Source organism: Dioscorea cayenensis, chromosome 7, assembly GCF_009730915.1.
Source record: "Dioscorea cayenensis subsp. rotundata cultivar TDr96_F1 chromosome 7, TDr96_F1_v2_PseudoChromosome.rev07_lg8_w22 25.fasta, whole genome shotgun sequence".
Classification (NCBI taxonomy): Eukaryota; Viridiplantae; Streptophyta; class Magnoliopsida; order Dioscoreales; family Dioscoreaceae; genus Dioscorea; species Dioscorea cayenensis.
Window position 1 is genome coordinate 31,617,140 of NC_052477.1, and position 19,792 is coordinate 31,636,931.

The window sequence follows — 19,792 nt, forward strand, 5'->3', positions numbered from 1 at the left end:
AATAAATTAATAAAAGTAAAAGCTATAGTTTATTCAGTCAATCAATAAAACAACACCTAGCTGAGACAACTTGCAACAAATTAAAGTAGGTTATTAATTTTATGGTGGTTTGACATGCACCAACTTAGCGTGAGAATTACTTAATGTGACTTTACTTACTGATTTTCTCCCTTCACCTTCTCCACTGACCCCGTCCTCCTTTCTTAATTACAAGCAAGTTCATTAATAATTAATTAATATTTTTTGTCAACATAAACATTGAATAATCACTTAATTAATGTGGGTCTGGTCCTGCCACGAGTCCACCTATAAAATAAACACTTGCCACCTTTGAAACCAAGATTTTATTGGCTAGCATGCATTTTCTTTGATGTAACAAACCATCTTCCCCTTAAGAAAGAGATATACCGTTAATTACTGTGGACCTGTGGTTGTTGTTAATGAGACAAGACATTAATGTCGCTTTAATTATATGAATTTGGGTTTTGAACTCACACTTCATTAATTAATTTATTATATATATCTACCGTTTCTGGTGTCTCTGCAGCTAGCAGTACTGCATGGGTTGATATAATATTATAATAAAACGTCGACACTTATGATGGGTAATTAATTAATTATATATATATGTGTGTTTCCCTTTCAAGATATATATATATATATATAATCTTAAGGTTAATTAGGCTTAATTTGTTTTCATATATATGGTTTTCATTTGGATTGGTTTTTACTATATTTATATACATCTAGTCTTTATGTTTCTCTTATTTTGACTGAGTTACTATGTAATTAACTTAACCCACTTGGAATCATATATGGCTTTAATTTATAATGTAATTAATAGCTAGAGCTCAATGTTAAGTTCCATATATTCAACAGTTTTCTTATTTAAAAATTATCCTATTTTTAACTCCAGTGTATACATGCTTCATTATATTGGAAAAATAAAAAAATAAAAAGAAATGGTTTTCTCAAGGATTAATCCTGCACCGGTGCAAATATAAACAGATGCAAGCTTCATGAATGAAATCATCATTCAATATACTTTTATTCATATTGCAATTGCATAAGTTAAGAGAAACATCAAATAACCAATCAATACAGTAACCAAAAATACACATCTCAAAAACAAAAGGACACCTTGTGGTCTCCATTGGTGAATAGCAATACAGTGTTTATAAATTTGCACAACAAAACCAATAATCACACTTCACCCCAAAATGGAATCACCAAAAGCAATTCAAGAAAAAAACATGCTAAAATTAAGAATTCTCTCTCATTCAACTCAACGTCAACATTTTGGAAGATCCAGTGGCGGCGGAGGCAGCTTCTGGTTAGGGAGTTGACCATCCAACACAATCCACGCCATCTTCAATCCCCAACTGGTGTGCACTTCCAGATGACAATGCATGAGCCACACCCCTACCACGTCCCAAATTAAAAGTCAACGTATGGTTTAAGTTAGTCACACTTAATTTAATTAACTCAATAACCAAATGAAATGTTTATATATATATATATATATATATATATATGTATATACATAGATAGAGAGAGTTAGAAGAGTGGTCAACTCACCAGGGTTATCAGCTTTAAATCGGATGGCTACCCAACCACCAGCCGGCACTCCAACAGTGTTCCTCTCAACAGGATCCGCAAGGTTAAACTTGGCAGGATCCTTTATGGAGTTATAGTTTCCAAAGCCTTGGCCAATGACATAAAAGTTGAAGCCATGAAGATGAAGTGGATGACTTTCAGCTCCTTGAATACTGGTATCCTGCATTACAAGCTCCACATTGGTGTTGAAAGGCAACACCTCCACTTTGGTAGAATTATCAACAAAAGTGTTATTAGGAGGAGTGCCAGTATAATTGAAAGGAAACAGAGGATTATCTGGGAAGTCAGTGGTGTACACTCCTTTTGACTGTTTAAAGAAGTAAGCCTGGAGGATGGCAGTTGTGGGGAGAGCAAAAGAGACATTGTTTATTGAGGCTGCAAACTTAGTGCCATTGGGTCCTTGACATGTCTGGTTCTTAGGGCAAGGACTTGTACCTAGACCTACAGTAAAGAAGAACTTCTTATGCACAGTCTGAGGTACATTGGCAGGGAACTGAAGACTTGCTAAGCTACGTAGCCTGCTTGAGAAGTTGGCAGCAAAGGTTGTGTCATTTAGAGCTGGGAGATTTGGTTTGAGAAGTGGGAGAATTTTATTGGAAGAAGAAGAAGAGGATGAAGATGTAGTATTTGGAAGGTGGTATTCAAGAATAGCGGCAGTGGTGGTGTTGTCAAAGGTACCAAGGCCAGTGGCGTAAGGCCTGGCAGCCATGAGGAACTTGGCGTTGGGGACATTAGCCTTGGTTGTCAGAAGAACGTTGGTGGTTTGTCCAGGAGTTATGAGAAGCGTGTTAGTTGTGAATGGCTTGACATAACTGGCATCGACGTCAACAATGGTGAGTGAGTGATTGGCGATGCTGAAGAAGAGTTCATCGTTGAGTGCAGCGTTGATCATACGTAGAAGGTACGTCTTTCCGGGCTTCACCTTTAACTTGTACGTATCTGCATACCATGCATATATATATATAGCGTAGTTAACATCTCTACGTGCATGCATGCATGCATATGTATGAGCTTGGGAATATAACATTATAGTAGTTACCGTTGGAACAGTTGTATAAAGGACCAGGCATTCCGTTTATGGTATAAGCATCTGATACGTTTGGACCAGCACCTGTCTGAAGAGCTTGAGTAATGACTGCCTCTGGATCAGCATTGAACCATTCACCTGTGGATTTAATTTTATATATATATATATATATTCGAGTCAATTACATTAGTCTAGCTTAATTAATTAACTACACTAAATATATACAGGGGAATATTGATCAGGATTAATTACCAAAGAGAATGGGGACTTCCTTGTAGGGTTTGGGGAAAGGGTAAGGTACCCCAAGCTTAGGGAGGATGACGATAGGTCCATAGAGGGTGACCCTAAGCCATGAGATGTGAGCATGCCAGAAGAGAGTGCCTCTCTGTCCCACAATGGTGAAGTTATAGACATAGCTCTGGCCTGTTTGGATTGGGCATTGAGTTACATATGCAGGGCCATCAGCCCAAGCACTCTGCAACTGCCTAACTCCATGCCTGCTCCCCCCCAACAACCATTGTCAAGTTTATATATATATATATATATATATATATGTACATATATAAAGGAGCAAACTATAAAGATATAGTGAAGTATTTAAGGAGTAACCAATAAGGAATTAATGCATTTATACCAGTGAATACTGATGTTGTTTGGAATGTGGTTAACCACCTTAACTAACACCCTGTCTCCCTCCCTAGCGATGATCTTCGGTCCGGGGAACTTTCCGTTCACCGTCACCAGGCTCCGGGTGTGGCACAGCCTGGTCACATTCTTCAACCTCACCTGCGGGTGGCCATTAATTTATCATGCAGTTCGTAAACAAAGAAAACATTGGAATGCATGCATGTAGTCTGAATACATGAAAAACATGTATCTTACGTTGAACTTGTAATGCCTGGTTATGCTTGCATTTGAGAGGACAGCCATTGCTAACAATGCATGCATGAGAAAAACCCATGTTGCCATGATCAATGCGTCTTCTTCTCTTAAGATCTCACTGATCAACTATGAAAGCTTGACAGAGGGAATGAAAAGAGAAGACTTGTGCTTGAGAAAAGGCTATGGATGGCAATATATATATATAGGGTCTTCAACTAGTATATTAGGTAATGATATCAGCAAATGGAGAGAAAGAGGGCCCTAACTTTTTTATTGTCCTTTTCCATTTAATAGTGTGATGTCTGGTTGGCCCAAGTGTTGGGTCAGGCTGAACTTTAGAGTGCTAATAAAGTAACACTGCTGGTTTATTGATTTGATCATTCATGTTTGTGCTGCTAACTAAAGCAACCTTTCCTTCCTAATTCCTCCTTTCTTTTCCTCCTTTTTTCTTATCTGAATATGTCATTCAACATTTAGCTGCATCGATCATGGAGTACATCATTAGGCTTGTCATTTGGTTTTCTCTTTCAATTAGCTCTAGATAGTTATATATATGGGCTGTCATCATATATAGAACATTAATAATGCTAATGCTATTGGTTGAAAATGGCTTTGACAGGGCAATAGAGAACATCAGTCATTCTTCTTCTTCTGTTTTTTTTTTTCAGTTAATGAACATTCTTATGCATGTTCTCATTTGATATCAAGCCATGCATATGCTGCAGATTGACAAGTTTGACAAATGACTTACAATTCATTAATCCATTATAAACTCAATACAGTGGTCACATATACAATTTGCAATGTACGAAGAAACTATTAAATATTTGGAGTTGCTTTACAAGAAGATAAAAATCAAGAACTAATGGCACTACACTCAAAGTGGGGTTGTTTCATAGGTAGTTTGAACACCAACTGGGCATGAGAACAACTACAATTACCACACTTGCAAGGGACCTTCCCCATTGATCTCTTCCCTTCATCCTCCCTTTTGGCCCCTCTCCTCCTTCTCTACCTCTCTTCATAATCAAGCCACACCTTTTACTAATTACAAGCAACGAACATGCATCAATATTATATAGATTTTTTACATAAATCTATTTGAATATAGGTAATCCCAACCAAGCTGCAGCTAGCAATCCATTTGTCACATCACTTAATTGTTCTAACTCAAGTTAATGCACAGACCAACTAAAAGAAGCAGTTGACACGTATAAAAATTAACAAAGATTTTATTGGTGAGTGTTTGCACTGATAGAACGCTGGATCAAACTATCATGTTCTTGAGAAAGAGATAATCAGATACCGTTGTTCATGTTTGTTGTTCTTAGGACAAACTTTGCTTTCTTTGATTTGAGGTTTTGAGTTAGACACTCTATTCTCTAGATATTATCTTAATGAATAGTTAATTAATAAATTAACTGTATATAAGTTCCGTGTGAGTTGATTGGGGTCCATTGATATATATATATGTCATGCATGCATCTTGCTGCCTCTTTTAAGTTTTTAACTCAGTGAGACAGTACTGCTGTTAATTAAGCCCACGTCAACAAATGATTAATTAGTAATCAAAATGATTTAATGTGTATATATGGTCAAGCTTGGGGTGCTTTTCTTTGTGATGTGATGCTCACAAACTTCAACTGTTTTATATATTAAAAAAAATATTCGACCAAACCAGGGTATATCAATATCAATAGCAGTGAAATTGCAGAAGGAAAAGTAAAATAAAAGTTTGTATTTAATACAAAAAAATTATTCTTTCCCACCATCAATGATAATATCATTGAGGATAAGATAAAAAGTGGCATTAAGTTATGTCAATGGAACAGTACGAAAGTGGCGTGCTGTTATTGTGCCGTTTTAATTACGGAAAATAAATTACAGTAATGCGCTCATTTTTTAAATAAAATCAATTATCAATATAAAAAAAAACAGCCTATTTTTTATGTTGAAATATAAATTAAATCAGTGATATCATACCTAAAGGACAAAAAAAAATATATGGAACTTGGGAAAACATGAGACAAGTAAATCTCATATATGTGACAATTAATTGGATGCAAACATCATGCTATTCTGAATGAGAACTAATTAAGTTGCTTGAGAAGTGAAATAATAGCAAAAAAGTAGAAGAAAAAGAAAAAAAAAAAGGTTTCCAGAGAATGGGATGTTTCAACTAGCTAGCTCTTCATTGGAACATCAATTAATAGGCCCTTGTGTTTAAAGTTCAAAGTGCTAACAAGGACCATTTGGTCTCTAAGCAATGCTTAAATAAGGGATAACTATATATAAAGTCTCAGCCTCTTGCATTGTGTACTTAAATGTACCGTAGACTTACAGCAAAAGATAGCTAGCGTGCAGCATATGAGCATAACGTACCTTATCTGGATGAGGTTGAGACGTAGCTTCACTCACCAATACTAATGCAAAGATCTTTGAATATTTTCACATGGTGTGTTACAATATAATGATGTTTGTTTTTAACTTGATACATCTTTCTTTCTTGTCCATCAACCAACTACCGTGAGTAAATATGATGCCATTAGTGACTTCAAATTTAATTTTAATATTTAACATGAATTTATCATGTGTTGTCCACTAATTTACCTTTTTCACAATACCATTGTTCTAAGTAATATTTACTTACTAATAATTTATAGATCAATCATTTGTCTTACTTGTAAACACACTTTATTTGGATAGTTGTGATTAACCAATAAATAGTTTACAATTAACTATTTCATCATCATCATCATCCTCCTCCTAAACTAAAATTATTTTTGTGATTCCCGTTAATCTATTTGATGGGCTAGTTTCATCATCATATGGACGCCCATTGGCTTTTGGGCCAGGCCTTCGCGCAGCCCATTCAAATGTTAGGGGGCTTGCTTCTCACGCAATTGCTGACGTGGATTTCGGCCGGGATTCTAGAAGATCTAATTACAATGGTGCTTATTCAACCACGGATATCCAATCATTAACTGCCACGTTTCTAGAACTCAAAACAGCAAAATCACCCAACAGTTAACTGCCACGTAGCAACATGATCCATGGGCCTAAGCGGGAAACCAAGGGGCCACATTACTTGGACCGCAAACGGATTCGGGGTTTCACTCATCTGAACAACGAATAGAGACGACGAAGAACCCTAGAAAGCACTCGGCGAATCCCTAACACCACCAAACTCCTTCGTTGAAATCCCTTTCTGGGTTCCAAAACCTCATTTTCTGATTCAATCTCATGCACTTGATTGCAAAAGAATGATTTTTTCCAGACTAGGCCGCTCTCTCTCGCGATTGTCTCGCGCCGAAGTCGAAGCTGTGAGGGTTTTCTCTCCTTTTCATCTGATTTTTTTTTTCTTTTTCCAATTTTGTTTTGATTATGGTGTTTATTATCGGTTTATCTGGTTTCTCAGGGTGTTCCTTTGCGTGGCTATGGATATGGGTCTGGGATTTCGCACAGAACGCTGCCGCGTTCTCCAATTTCTCAGGGTGATGGAGGTGGATTAGGGTATCTAAGGGGTTATCTAACTTCAATTGGAGCGGAGAGTAATGCTGCGACGAGGGGCCAGTTCAACAATTGGAGGTTCTTGCTTGCCAATCCTAGCTTCAGGAGATTCTTTTCCAGCGAGTCTCCTAATAAGAAGAGTAAGAAGAGGTGTTATATTTTCAGTACTGTGTTCTTTCTCTCTAGACCTATAGAATGTTATTTTTCAGATTTTTTTTTTCATCTTGGCTTTGATTGTGTTGTAGATTATGAAAACTACTATCCCAGGGACAAGAAGGAAATCCCGAAAAGTAGTGGGGACAAGAAATCAGAATCAAAAGGTAATTTTTTTTTAATTGCTTCCATATTATGGATTGAGAATACCAGCTCTGCAAACCCATGATTCAGGAAACCACAACCTTTACAAGCATGAATGATATTAGTTTGTTCAAGAATGACGGAGATTAGTAAACTATCATGCGGATTGCTGAGAATGATTTTTAAGTTAGAAAGATGATTAGATTACGTTTAGGTCCTTTCTAAGTTTAACACAGCCTTAATTCTATAGTCGAAGAAAGGCAAATAGTGAGAGGGAAGATAATGGCATGGTATAGAGGAAAATATTACTCTAAACTATATTTACACTGTGTCTAACAAGTATCACTCAAACACATTTTGAATTGATGGAGAGCATGGTATCCAACATTGATTACATGTTCTCCTAATGTTTCCGAGAATTGATTTCTGTGATTCATATAGTTGATGGATTTGATTCTCGTGATTTTCAAAGTTTTTTTTATGCAGGGACGTCAGAGAAGTTTGCTTAGTCAATTAGGTACTTTAACTTAGTTTATGTTGTAGCTATGATTCAGAACTCAGATTGGAAGGTATTATAGCCCTACTATAATGTAATGCCGAGGTTAGAATGTGCTGTAACCCTACATTATTGTAGAGCTTGGATTGGAGGATGTTGTAACCCTAGTATAATGTAATGATGAGATAAGAAGAGTAGGATATAGATGGCTGTAATTATGGAGAAAATTGAAGTGAAGATGGAAATTTTAATCTGATTATGATTTTTAATTAGTCATATTTGGGGTAGATATTAGGAATGAAGGGTCAATCTAAGTCATTTGTCTTAAAACAATCTGTTGGGGTAATTAATATCACTTAGCTTATATTTAAATTAAATATTTTTACATATATTTATACATTTATGTGCATGGATCTTACTTTGCTACCTAAGCGCTTTTTTCGCATCTTGAGCCTCGGACAATATAAGGGTCCTAGCGCCTATGGTGCACCTTTGGAGATAGTCCTCCGACAATAAATGGATGCCTGTTTCTCTCAAACCTAGATTACCACTCTCTCACCAACAAGAATAAACCCTTGCAATTACTGAAATTTTCTTCAGTAAAACTAGTCTATTTGAAACGATGAACAGAGCACATTAAATTGGCTTTTACCTAAGTCTTCTTATCCAACCAAACTCCTCAATCTAAGGCTTTAAATTCTATCAGAAAAAGATTTATTCATTATTAGAAAGTCTAAAAGGATATATGGTCTTTTAATAGTTTTAAAAGATATTATTACTTGTATCTTCCTAAAGATTATCTGATAGTTCTTTTCCCTGACTTCAAATCCTTCAGACTTTGTTCATTTTTCAATTTTGCTTCATCTTAGCCTTTATCTTTTACTGCAACAACTGTGATTCTATTTGATTACCACCTTGCCTCAATACTTTAGCTAACGCTCTGTGATGATGAATCATTATTACAAGAAGCAAGCCATTTGTGCTGCCCAGGATGCAGAGATATCACATGTATCCATGCATAGACAGAGAGCTTTTCCACAAAATTCCTCCACCTTTGCCATTATTATTTTTCTTGAAATCACTTGTTTTTATCTTTTTCTCAATCAAGTTTTTCCCAAAGAAACTAAACGAAAAACCTGTAGATTATCTAATTTATACTATATCCAGATGTTGTGTCCTTTTCTTCTAAAACCACCAAAGAAGGTGACTTTCCTATTGAGATTTTTTTTTTCATCATATAGTTCTAAGTTTTATTTCGGGACTTTACCTAACTGTTGATTATATGGCAATTTCAGATGACTCAAACACAGACGAGCAAGGGAGTTTTCAGGAAAACTTCATGAGGCAATTACAGAACTACCTGACTCCTTTATTATTTATTGGATTGCTGCTCTCATCATTTTCTCTTGGTTCTCATGAACAGAAAGAGGTTAGCTTGCTGATAACTTTTTAACTGTATCATTTCTTTCTATTTCTCCTTTATCAGTTCAGTTACATGAACTCTTGTTTTCATTTGTAACATAAATAATTGGTAGCCTGCTAAATGGTCGATAAAGATATCCATAATGTAAAAGAATATTCTTAAGCAGGTTGTCCACTTGCTTTCTTGCTTGTAAGAATTGGTACTGATTTCCAAGTGGTGAACCTAAAAGGATTTTCTAGAATTCACTGGTATCTATAGAGCTATTTGGCAACAGTTGAGAAGCCTGTCATGTTGGTCCCATAGCTTATAGCAAGTAGATATTCTGTTAGTTTATGTCCAAGTCGAATGGACTAATTTGATTAAGTTTACCTGGATCCACATATGCCTTAATTTGTGTGAGATGATAATAGAACTTATTGTTGGCCTGAGATCCAGATGTTGCTCTCTCATCTGTCTGAGGAGTCTTTAGATCAAGCATTCACTAACATGATTATGTTCTTTACTGTCTTTTTCATGTTGAAGTTTTTCCCTTGTCACTTCCTTACTCACCTATTCCTTTAATTCTGATTTCAGGATTCATTTTTTAATTTTTCGGCTTACTTGTTGCAGATTAGTTTTCAAGAGTTCAAAAACCAGTTGCTGGAACCTGGTTTAGTTGACCACATTGTTGTGTCCAACAAAGCAGTTGCAAAAGTTTATGTGAAGAGCTCCCCACAGATTAGCAATCAACCAAAAGATGATTTTCAAGGACCAATAAAAGATACTCCTGCTAAACAGATTGGTAGTCAATATAAGTATTTTTTTAACATTGGCAGTGTTGAATCATTTGAAGAGAAATTGGAGGAAGCCCAAGAAGCACTTGGGAGGGACCCACATGACTATATCCCTGTAACTTATGCTTCCGAAGTTAATTGGTTTCAAGAGCTTATGAAATTTGCCCCAACAGCTTTGTTCGTGGGTCTCCTTTACTTTATGGGACGACGATTACAAGGTGGATTTAATATTGGTGGTGGTGCTGGAAAAGGTAACCGTGGGATATTTAACATTGGAAAAGCTCAAGTGACAAAGATGGACAAAAACTCCAAAAATAAGGTTATTCTCTTTTTGCAAACTCTTACTTTAATTCTTCCTGATAACCTCTACATGCCACTCACACCAGCATACTTGGCTGGATAAACAATGAGGTATAATTCTCAGAGCAGTGATAAGCTTGGATGTAGGCCCAACTTGATTTTGATGCTCCAGTTCGTTGCAATTTTGTTTATGCTGAACTTTTTTCTTTTCAATATGTTGATGTGGCTCAGGTATACTTTAAAGATGTTGCTGGATGTGATGAAGCTAAACAAGAAATCATGGAATTTGTTCACTTCCTTAAAAACCCAAAAAAATATGAAGAATTAGGAGCTAAAATTCCTAAAGGTGCTCTTCTTGTAGGCCCTCCTGGGACAGGAAAGACCCTTCTTGCAAAGGCAACCGCAGGTGAATCTGGTGTGCCATTTTTATCAATTTCTGGTTCAGATTTTATGGAAATGTTCGTTGGTGTTGGACCATCAAGGGTGAGGAGCCTCTTTGCTGAAGCTAGACAGTGTGCTCCTAGCATAATTTTCATAGATGAAATTGATGCAATTGGTCGGGCAAGAGGCCGTGGGGGATTCTCTGGAGGGAATGATGAGCGTGAAAGTACTCTAAATCAGTTGCTTGTGGAAATGGATGGTTTCGGCACAACCGCGGGTGTTGTTGTCCTTGCTGGAACTAATAGGCCTGATATATTGGACAAAGCACTGTTGAGGCCTGGACGGTTTGATCGTCAAATTACAATTGACAAACCTGACATAAAGGGAAGGGAGCAGATATTCCGCATTTATCTGAAGAAGATCAAGCTGGACAATGAACCTTCGTTTTATTCTGAAAGATTAGCGGCCCTCACTCCTGGATTTGCAGGAGCAGACATTGCCAATGTTTGTAATGAGGCTGCTTTATTTGCTGCCAGAAATGAGGAGACACAGGTTTCATTGCAGCATTTTGAGGCTGCCATCGATAGAGTAATTGGAGGTTTGGAGAAGAAAAACAAGGTAATTTATAATATATGTTTTTCTCTCTGGCAAAGAACCATCTCCCCATATATTTTTTTTGGAATAACTATCCTAGACATGGTATTATAATCGACTGGTACATAAGTGTTTTAGTTATTGAATTGTAGTAGGTATCAAAATCAGTAGATTATAATTTTAAATAACAAGCTCTCAATTCGTGAATGCATATTTCCCTATCAATTTAGGGACTCCTGGAATGTATTCTTGTCTTTTCCATTTCAATCTGTATAAATGTTTGATGATGTTGTTTTCTCGTCAGGTAATCAGTAAACTGGAGCGTAGAACAGTTGCCTTTCATGAATCAGGTCATGCTGTAGCTGGATGGTTTTTAGAGTATGCAGAGCCTCTGCTTAAGGTGACCATTGTGCCTCGTGGAACTGCAGCACTGGGCTTTGCTCAATATGTGCCCAATGAAAACCTTCTAATGACCAAAGAGCAACTCTTTGACATGACATGCATGACTCTTGGAGGCCGAGCTGCTGAACAGGTATGCAATCTCCCACCCGGTGTTTCATTGCCTCTATAGTGCCAAGTCTTGGTGTTCATTAGGAAATAGAATTCTTTCCATAGATTTCTTTTTCATTATCTAGATAAGGATTATATTGCAATTAAGGATGAAAAATACATTTGGATTGGTACTCTGAGACTTGAGGAAATGATGTTGTAAGAAATGGAATGATGGATGGAGGCCACTTTTCCTGGTTTTTTTTCGAAGTGAGCCTTGATCTGACTCTTCCTTTATGTTAAAAATTAAAACACCTATGCCCATCCAAATTGGACACAGTTCTATAACTTCATCCTAAAAAAGTCCCTGTTGCATTTTGATCAAATGCCAGATGGACCTGTGGTTTGGATCATACATGAGGTTGATTCTTCTAAATGCCAAACCACATAACATTAATTCCGAAATTGCTTTAACTATACATTTCATGTTCTTAATCAAGATGTTTTTGCTTGTAGATTTCTTTCAACTGTGATGATTAGTTTTGACAGTTACAAAACTATTATTGAATCTTCACATATAATGATGAAATGCTGTTTGTATGGACCTCTGTCAGGTTTTGATCGGAAAGATCTCTACAGGAGCTCAAAACGACCTGGAAAAGGTTACCAAAATGACATATGCTCAGGTTGCAGTGTATGGCTTCAGTGAGAAGGTAGGCCTGCTCTCATTCCCTCCAAGAGAGGATTCTTTCGAAATGACAAAGCCCTACAGCAGCAAGACCGGAGACATCATCGACACCGAAGTGCGAGAATGGGTCACAAAAGCATATGATAGAACAGTTCAGCTGATAACAGAGCACAAAGAACATGTCACCCAGATTGCCGAACTTCTTCTCGAGAAGGAAGTCTTGCACCAAGATGACCTGGTTCGTGTTTTGGGTGAACGACCATTCAAGCCTGCCGAACCATCAAACTATGATGTCTTTAAGAAAGGATTCCAACATCAAGAACCAGTCAAGAGTGAAGATGAAGGCTCTGAAACTTCATCTTCACTTGATGGGCAAGAAGTCATCCCTACATAGTTGCTGACTTTGTTCTCTTCTTTGGCTTTGTACGTTAAATAAATAATTACACCCATTTTTCAAGTATTAACTTTATTACCAATCAATCATGTGTTATATATGGTGTGTTTGACTCAGTAACTTTTTTTTTATGGGCACATTGCTAATGCGTTTATTGACTTGTTGATATTTATTTTTTAAATAATGTGAACGAACACTTGTGGGTTGTGGCCAACCAACCTCGCATTCACTGAATAATAATTATAATAATTATAATAATAATAATATGAACTCGTTCATATGTTTCTTGTGGGAGTTCAACAACTTCCAACCTTTCATTCAATTATTCAATTAATGTCACTGCCATTCACAACTTTGACGTCAACTCACCGACTGCCAAAATGTTTTCAACTCAACATCAAATCAAATTTATCATGCATGATCTTTCTAGAAAATTACACTCGCGACTTTTCATTAAAATTTTTCATTTATAAATTATATTTTTTTTTTAATTGACCATAAAAGTAGGAAAGGAAACAGTGATCAGAAAGTGACCAATGGAATGACGCCACATGGACCGTGTAGAACCGTGGCACGTGCTACATGCTTTCTAAGTTTCCATGCACCATTATTAAACAAACACTTAACCTGATTAAGTATATAAATAATTAATTATTGTTTCCATAATAATAATCACGCTTATTAGTTATTAATTAAATAAGCTTTTCTATATAAACCACACTATCCCATCTTTCCAAATCCCCCTCTTTTGGAATTCCTTGTTATAGACTTCTTCATTGTTGCTTCGCCATTGCGTTTTGAAACACGGTATGGTTTCAAAACTGTGTCTTTTTCTTGAGATTTTGTTGTTTTTTCCACTGCATTTTGGATTGAAATAGGCCATGGATCCTGTTTTTGTCCTACTTTGACCTTGTTCTAGCGTTAAAAGTTTGATTTTTTTACCAAGATTTTGGTTAGATTTATAGAGAACTGCAGAGGGATTTAGCCAATCTAGCTTCTTTTGCAGATTGCTTTTGTACTTTTTGAGGATTTCAATAGCATAAAATGGCGGAGGAGAATCAGTACCAAAAGGTTCAAATGCCCAAATATGAATGCCTTGTCTTTGGTGAGTTTTCTCCTCTTTTTTATGTAGAGTTCGTTGAGATATCAATTTGCATAATTAATAACTCTATTGTTTGATGACCAGATCTTGATGACACTTTGTATCCTTTGAGTTCTGGTCTAGCAGCTGAATGTCGCAAGAACATTCAAGGTATACAAAATCTCATCTTTTTCTTTTCTTTTTGGTTATTTCTTTCATCATTTTCCTCCAAATTTCAATTTTAAAACATTGTTTTTGATTCTTGGTTTTTAGATTATATGATCATGAAGCTTGGGATTGAGGAAAGTAAGGTATCTGAGTTGTGTAACATCTTGTACAAAGAATATGGCACCACAATGGCTGGTCTAAGGGTAGGTGTCATTCATAGTTCATGCAGCAAGGTATGTCCTTTATTTTGGCTCTGTCATCCTTTTCTCATTTCTCCCATTTTTTTCTTGCAGGCAATTGGCTACAAATTTGATTATGATGACTATCACAGGTATATATATATATATATATATATGTTGATCTTTCTTTGATTTAGTAACAGTGGAGAAAGTCATAATCTTTGTGTGTTTTTTGTTTGCTTGGTTGATGTCAATAGCTTTGTTCATGGGAGGTTACCTTATGAGAAGCTAAAACCAGACCCAGTTCTCAGGCATATTTTACTAAGCCTTCCAATTCGCAAAGTTGTGAGTTCCTCTCAGAAATTATAGTATTTTGAGGTTGTTTGAATGTTACTTTATTCTTAATTGTTCTATAAATTTGCAACAGATATTCACAAATGCTGATAAGATGCATGCCTCAAGAGTACTTAACAGGCTTGGATTGGAAGATTGTTTTGAAGGGATTGTATGCTTTGAGACTCTTAATGAATCCAATTCAGAACAATCCTCTGATAAATCACTTGTCACAAGCAATGTGTTTGACATTCTTGAACACTTTTCTCATCCCGATGCTTGTGTCGAATTGCCTAAAACACCGATATCCTGTAAACCGTCCGAGGAAGCTATGCGTCGAGCTCTCAAAATAGCCAATGTAAATCCTCAGAGGACGGTATGATTCTAGGCAGCATGAGCTATCCTGTTTAGTTTTGTCTTCTAATTGTGCTTGATGATTTAAAAAAAAAAATTCTGCAGATTTTCTTTGATGACAGTGTCCGAAACATCCAATCTGGCAAAAGAATCGGTCTTCATACAGTTCTGGTAAAAATTCTTCCATGAACTTAAGACTTTTTATGGATGTGGAATAGCTGAATAGCTGAATTGCTAACTTGCTGAATTGAATTTGAATGTATTTTGTTCTTTCAATCCAGGTGGGAAATGCTCAAAGAGTTAAAGGTGCAGATCATGCACTGGAAAGTATTCACAACATTAGGGAAGCATTGCCAGAGCTATGGGAAGAGACTGAAAAATCAGGTGATGTTCGGTATGCCAAGAAGGTTGCCATAGAAACTTCAGTAATCGCTTAATGTTTTTGGCTTTTCATTATCAAGAACTTGTTGTTGTTGTTGTTGTAACACACAAGCACTTGTAATTAAGTAAATGTTTCAGTTTTTTACCAAATGCAAGCAAATCTCTCTTGAATCTTATAAATTGTGGTTGCGCATTCTGCATTGGCTGGTCAAATTTGTCTGGTTGGATCAAAAACTATGCAGTCATTCAAATATATATGCAATTTTCAGAGTGGAATAAAATTAAATAAGTTTGTCAATTGGGAAATCAAAAGTTTGAAGTTTGATTTTCCTTGTATTATCTGATGTCCAAACAAACAGATTTAGATCAAGTGGGTCTATCTTATCATAATATTCGCTGGTTTGCAAATGGGACAAAGAAAACATTAGGTGGTGCCTAGGACTTTGACAGTCTCAGGTTTCAGGCCAATAATCACTAGAAGGTAAGACAAGAATTGAGAACGAGACATGTTAACAATAAAGGCCAAGAGATGCTTTAATTGGAATATCATCATCTCTAATCAAGGCTGCTGCCTTTTCAAAATAATATCTATTTGTATGGTATGAGAAGACTTCTCTGAAGCTTGCTAGAGCTTTTGTGGTGCTGGACAGCAAGCACAATATGCCAATCCAAATTCAATAAAAGACACTTGAAACGAATGAGAGATACAATCATTAAAGAAAAACACAACCTATCAACACACGATTGATTTTTACACTTTGTTTGATACTGATACAAACACATATTTACAAACATTTGTTCACTTCTGGAGACTCACAAGACAAACTCCTTTGAGCAAGTCATTGGACTTCTCCACTATTGCAATTCCTATGATCTAGCCTGCATTTCAATTGTTCAACCTAGGTACCTGCATAGCCATAATACCAAAGGATCAACAAAAGCTAAAAAGGCAATGACTTATGATCCCAACCAAAATTCAAGTACCTTCACTTGTGTTTCAGTGTTCTTCATCTTTGAGAATTGGGAAAACTTGAGAACATAGAACAAATAAGCTCTATGTATATAATATCCTGAGAAGCACATCTAAAGAACTTTATTTGGCCTCCATGTTGAGATTGCATAGATGATACGGCCCTTCCACCCTTGCAATAACCATCGACTGCTTTCATCAATCACAAAATCTTTATGGTAGCTGGTCTTTACTTTGTCCCGGGCTCTCTTCATGATGTCTGGATCTAGCGGAAGTTGCTCAAACCCGGCCCGGAGATTCCTCGCCTGCCATTGCTTGTATGTTTCGGGCCTCTCCACCCGCTCAGAGCTTTCACAGGATATGACATTCAATGCCTCACGTCCGAAGAGATCCCTCTCAATCAGTCGTCTTTGCTCATCTTCTCGTGGTACAGTTGTCTCGAGCATGTCAAATAAAGCAGAGTAATGGAACAAGGCTTCCCGGAAACGAGTGACAAAGAAGGGAGCGCTATATGATCCATTTACTATACCATGAATAAAAACATCAGGACTTGCTTGCCTTATGGTGTTAAGAACCATGTTCCTCGGACTATCAACAATAACAGTCTCATCCACAAGATTCCTAAATCTGTACAAGCAATTGACAATGAGAACTTCATCTTTTCTGATTTTGAGATCTTTGACTGTGATTGCTTCCCATTTTGATGTAATAGCGTTAAACTCAAATGGAACATTGAAACTTCGAGCATAATCTTGTAACCTTTGCCCTGTCTCCTCAATCCTTTCTGTGGGGCGGAAGCCAGGTTGAGCCACATCAATCCCTGTAATCCTAAGGTTTGGAGGACCCCCGGCCCTGTAAGATAGACGTTGTATGAGGCACGGCCACTGGAATCCAAAATATATCCCGAAATCAATGATATGAATCCTTGATGCCTTTTCAGACACATTCAAAATTGTCTGGTTAGAGAAAAAATGAGATATTCTCTTGAAAGGGCACGCTGCCAGATAAAGTTGGTAAGCTTTCAAGATATCAGAAGCTGTTGTCTTCTTGGCTATGAGAGACCGATAAATTTGACTGCCAGTCCCGGCCAACCGGGCCTCAAGTCCATCAGCAAAACAATGGGCTAGCCTCTGTGATCCATCCCCAGAAGGAGAGGAATGTTGCCTGATCTGCTTCAGCACTTCATTCGCAGTCCAACGGTCATCGGCAGCAACAGCTTGGGCACAATGAATAAGCAGTGTTCTAAGGTCCACCACTTTCTTCTTCGCCTGCTTCTTTCCACGGCCTTTTCCAACATTTGATCCTTTTAATTGGTTGCCGTCTGAAATCTTACTCGCTTTATCTTGCAAATTTGCAACAACGGCATCAACACCAACTTTCAGTGACTCATTTTTATTATAAAGCAGAACTTTATCAAACATCTCAGATGGAAGAGTCTCCTCAGAACAAACAGCTGACTGTTTATTGTTCCTTCCCTCTTGCATGGCCAAATCCTCACCGTTAGGCTTCTTCCGGCTTCTTGATCCAGTGTTCGCACAATCTCTCTTATCAACTACATCAACCTGAGCCACTCTACTGCTCCGTTGCTTCGATGCTTCTTGTTGTGAAAACCCACATGCCTCTAAATCTATTACCAACTTGTCATCAGAGGGTAAGAATTTTTTGGCTTCCTCGACCCCTTTCCTGAAGTGCCAAGCATGACGGCTATCCACAAACATATTCAGAACCCCACCAATGCCCAACACTAGAGGCTCCTCTGCAACATTACTGGGACCACTCGATAAGCTAAATGAAGACTGAGACGAACAATCACCAGTAACTCCTGGTGAACAGGAGGAACTGATAGAGACCGGACTAACATGTGACTGTCTGTGATCTAGCACTCCACCACCACCACCACCACACCACCATCAAGTCTATCCAGATTACGCGTGAAGTGAAATGAAAATTTGTCAGGCAAAAGAGGATATGGATACTCTTCACCAAGAATATCATAGAATGGCTTCTCAGTAGCTCTGAGGGCAGCCTGTTGCTGATACATATTCACCTTCTCATCGATATCCTCCTCCAAGAGCATTCGACTGATATAAGTAAGGGATATGTCTGAGAAGATCTCACCATCCTCAGCAGGGTCCCCCTCATGGCTTCTTGTGGCTAAAGATGATGCAAAGTTGACATCTTGAGAAGGTACACACATGGAATTGTATGAACTCCCAACTAAGCTTTGCTGATCATATACTACTGAATTTGGTTGATATAAATAATTACTAGCAAAAACATCATCATATTTGCAGTTGTTTGCCATGGTGACGAGCTCTTGAAGCTCCGGACCACTAACCATTGAAACTCTAACTTCTTCTTAATAAACTGATTCACCAACGCTAAAGCTTCAACCTTGTAATCCAAACAATAAAAATCAGTCTGTTTTCTATCACATTCACATCCCTACAATTCCTCCAATCATACACAAAGAAATCCCAACTCCACCAAGAATTTTTTTCCCCAAAAAAAGATTTTTTTTTTTCCAGAAATCAAACAAATTGCCCAATGATTCATAGAAATTTCAATAAAACAAGCATGAAACAATTAAATTAACAACTCCTCCGGCAATAAAACACAAGAAAATCTCTTGAAATCAAGCCATTCATGACATAGAACTGGGAATTTAAAAAATCGTACCTTTATTGAAAGTTTGAAACCCTAGGAGAAGAGGAAGATAGAGATGGAGATAAGAGAGTAAGTCTCTCCTTATTAAAAAGAAGAGGGAAAAATATCACAGAAAAAAAATTAGTTAAAAAAAAAAATTATATAACTTCACGTGAATTTTTGATAAAAAAATTATAACCAACCAATCAAATGATGAAGTTTCACCACGTGTCCTTACATTAATTGACTAAATAAATGGTTAGCTAAAAGCCTAATGCTGAGACTGGCACGTAGGAGACCCATTTCATTCGTGCTTACACGTGTGACTAAGTGACTTTTTCTCTTTAATGATAGATTTTCAAAGTTATTAGCAAAGATAAAGACAAAGTATGGTAATGATCATGATGTTTTAGTTTTGTGATTTCAAAAAAAACAAAAAACACATATATAAAGAATATCTATTTTTATAAAAATAAACTCTTTATATTTAAAAAAGTCTTTTTACTTGAATTATTGATTTTTTTTATCTATATTAGGAATGTTCAAATATTGTGTGAATCTTAAAACAAAATTGAGTAATTTTTAATATTATATAATTAGTTGTTATAATAATTGGTGTCAAAGAGTTCATAATTTAACAACATTGATCCATTACTATGTAAGAAAAATTCAGATTGGTTGTTATATATATAATTGATGGAGCCAGAGCTTATCATATTTCTTTAAAAAAATTATAATAACTGTTATTTTTGGGATTTAAAATCTAATGTTTTTTGTGCTCTAATAGTATACAGTGTTGAAAAACTTGG

The 19,792-nt window shown here is 36.7% G+C and overlaps 5 protein-coding genes across 6 annotated transcripts; 2 read left to right on the forward strand and 3 right to left on the reverse strand.

The window, feature by feature from the left end:
- Positions 1-1,022: 1,022 nt before the first annotated feature.
- Positions 1,023-3,699, reverse strand: LOC120265770 (laccase-17-like). Its single transcript, XM_039273733.1, has 6 exons — positions 3,527-3,699; positions 3,279-3,430; positions 2,897-3,141; positions 2,657-2,782; positions 1,579-2,556; positions 1,023-1,422 (listed from the first exon to the last, which is right to left on the reverse strand). Exons 1-6 carry the CDS (start codon positions 3,611-3,613, stop codon positions 1,292-1,294), a joined length of 1,719 nt encoding a protein of 572 aa, XP_039129667.1. The 5' UTR covers positions 3,614-3,699; the 3' UTR covers positions 1,023-1,291.
- Positions 3,700-6,631: 2,932 nt separating this feature from the next.
- Positions 6,632-12,925, forward strand: LOC120264882 (ATP-dependent zinc metalloprotease FTSH 8, mitochondrial-like). Of its 2 annotated transcripts, XM_039272760.1 has the most exons (8): positions 6,632-6,849; positions 6,945-7,176; positions 7,282-7,356; positions 9,125-9,258; positions 9,862-10,344; positions 10,557-11,324; positions 11,605-11,832; positions 12,404-12,925. In XM_039272760.1, exons 1-8 carry the CDS (start codon positions 6,790-6,792, stop codon positions 12,869-12,871), a joined length of 2,448 nt encoding a protein of 815 aa, XP_039128694.1. In that variant the 5' UTR covers positions 6,632-6,789; the 3' UTR covers positions 12,872-12,925. The 2 variants fall into 2 exon arrangements, with proteins under 2 accessions (XP_039128694.1, XP_039128695.1); XM_039272761.1 differs by lacking the exon at positions 6,632-6,849 and having other exon boundaries at positions 6,951-7,186.
- A 466-nt stretch (positions 12,926-13,391) lies between these two features.
- Positions 13,392-15,560, forward strand: LOC120264381 (uncharacterized protein C24B11.05). The gene is made up of 9 exons (XM_039272196.1): positions 13,392-13,678; positions 13,878-13,976; positions 14,058-14,123; positions 14,226-14,323; positions 14,414-14,451; positions 14,557-14,644; positions 14,727-15,008; positions 15,092-15,157; positions 15,268-15,560. Exons 2-9 carry the CDS (start codon positions 13,916-13,918, stop codon positions 15,421-15,423), a joined length of 855 nt encoding a protein of 284 aa, XP_039128130.1. The 5' UTR covers positions 13,392-13,678; positions 13,878-13,915; the 3' UTR covers positions 15,424-15,560.
- A 468-nt stretch (positions 15,561-16,028) lies between these two features.
- LOC120265425 (scarecrow-like protein 9) lies at positions 16,029-18,082 on the reverse strand. The gene has a single exon (XM_039273327.1). It carries the CDS (start codon positions 18,053-18,055, stop codon positions 16,451-16,453), a length of 1,605 nt encoding a protein of 534 aa, XP_039129261.1. The 5' UTR covers positions 18,056-18,082; the 3' UTR covers positions 16,029-16,450.
- A 108-nt stretch (positions 18,083-18,190) lies between these two features.
- Positions 18,191-19,116, reverse strand: LOC120265426 (scarecrow-like protein 9). The gene is made up of 2 exons (XM_039273328.1): positions 19,017-19,116; positions 18,191-18,731 (listed from the first exon to the last, which is right to left on the reverse strand). The coding sequence occupies exon 2, from the start codon at positions 18,676-18,678 to the stop codon at positions 18,214-18,216; it is 465 nt and encodes a 154-aa protein (XP_039129262.1). The 5' UTR covers positions 18,679-18,731; positions 19,017-19,116; the 3' UTR covers positions 18,191-18,213.
- Between the last annotated feature and the right edge of the window lie 676 nt (positions 19,117-19,792).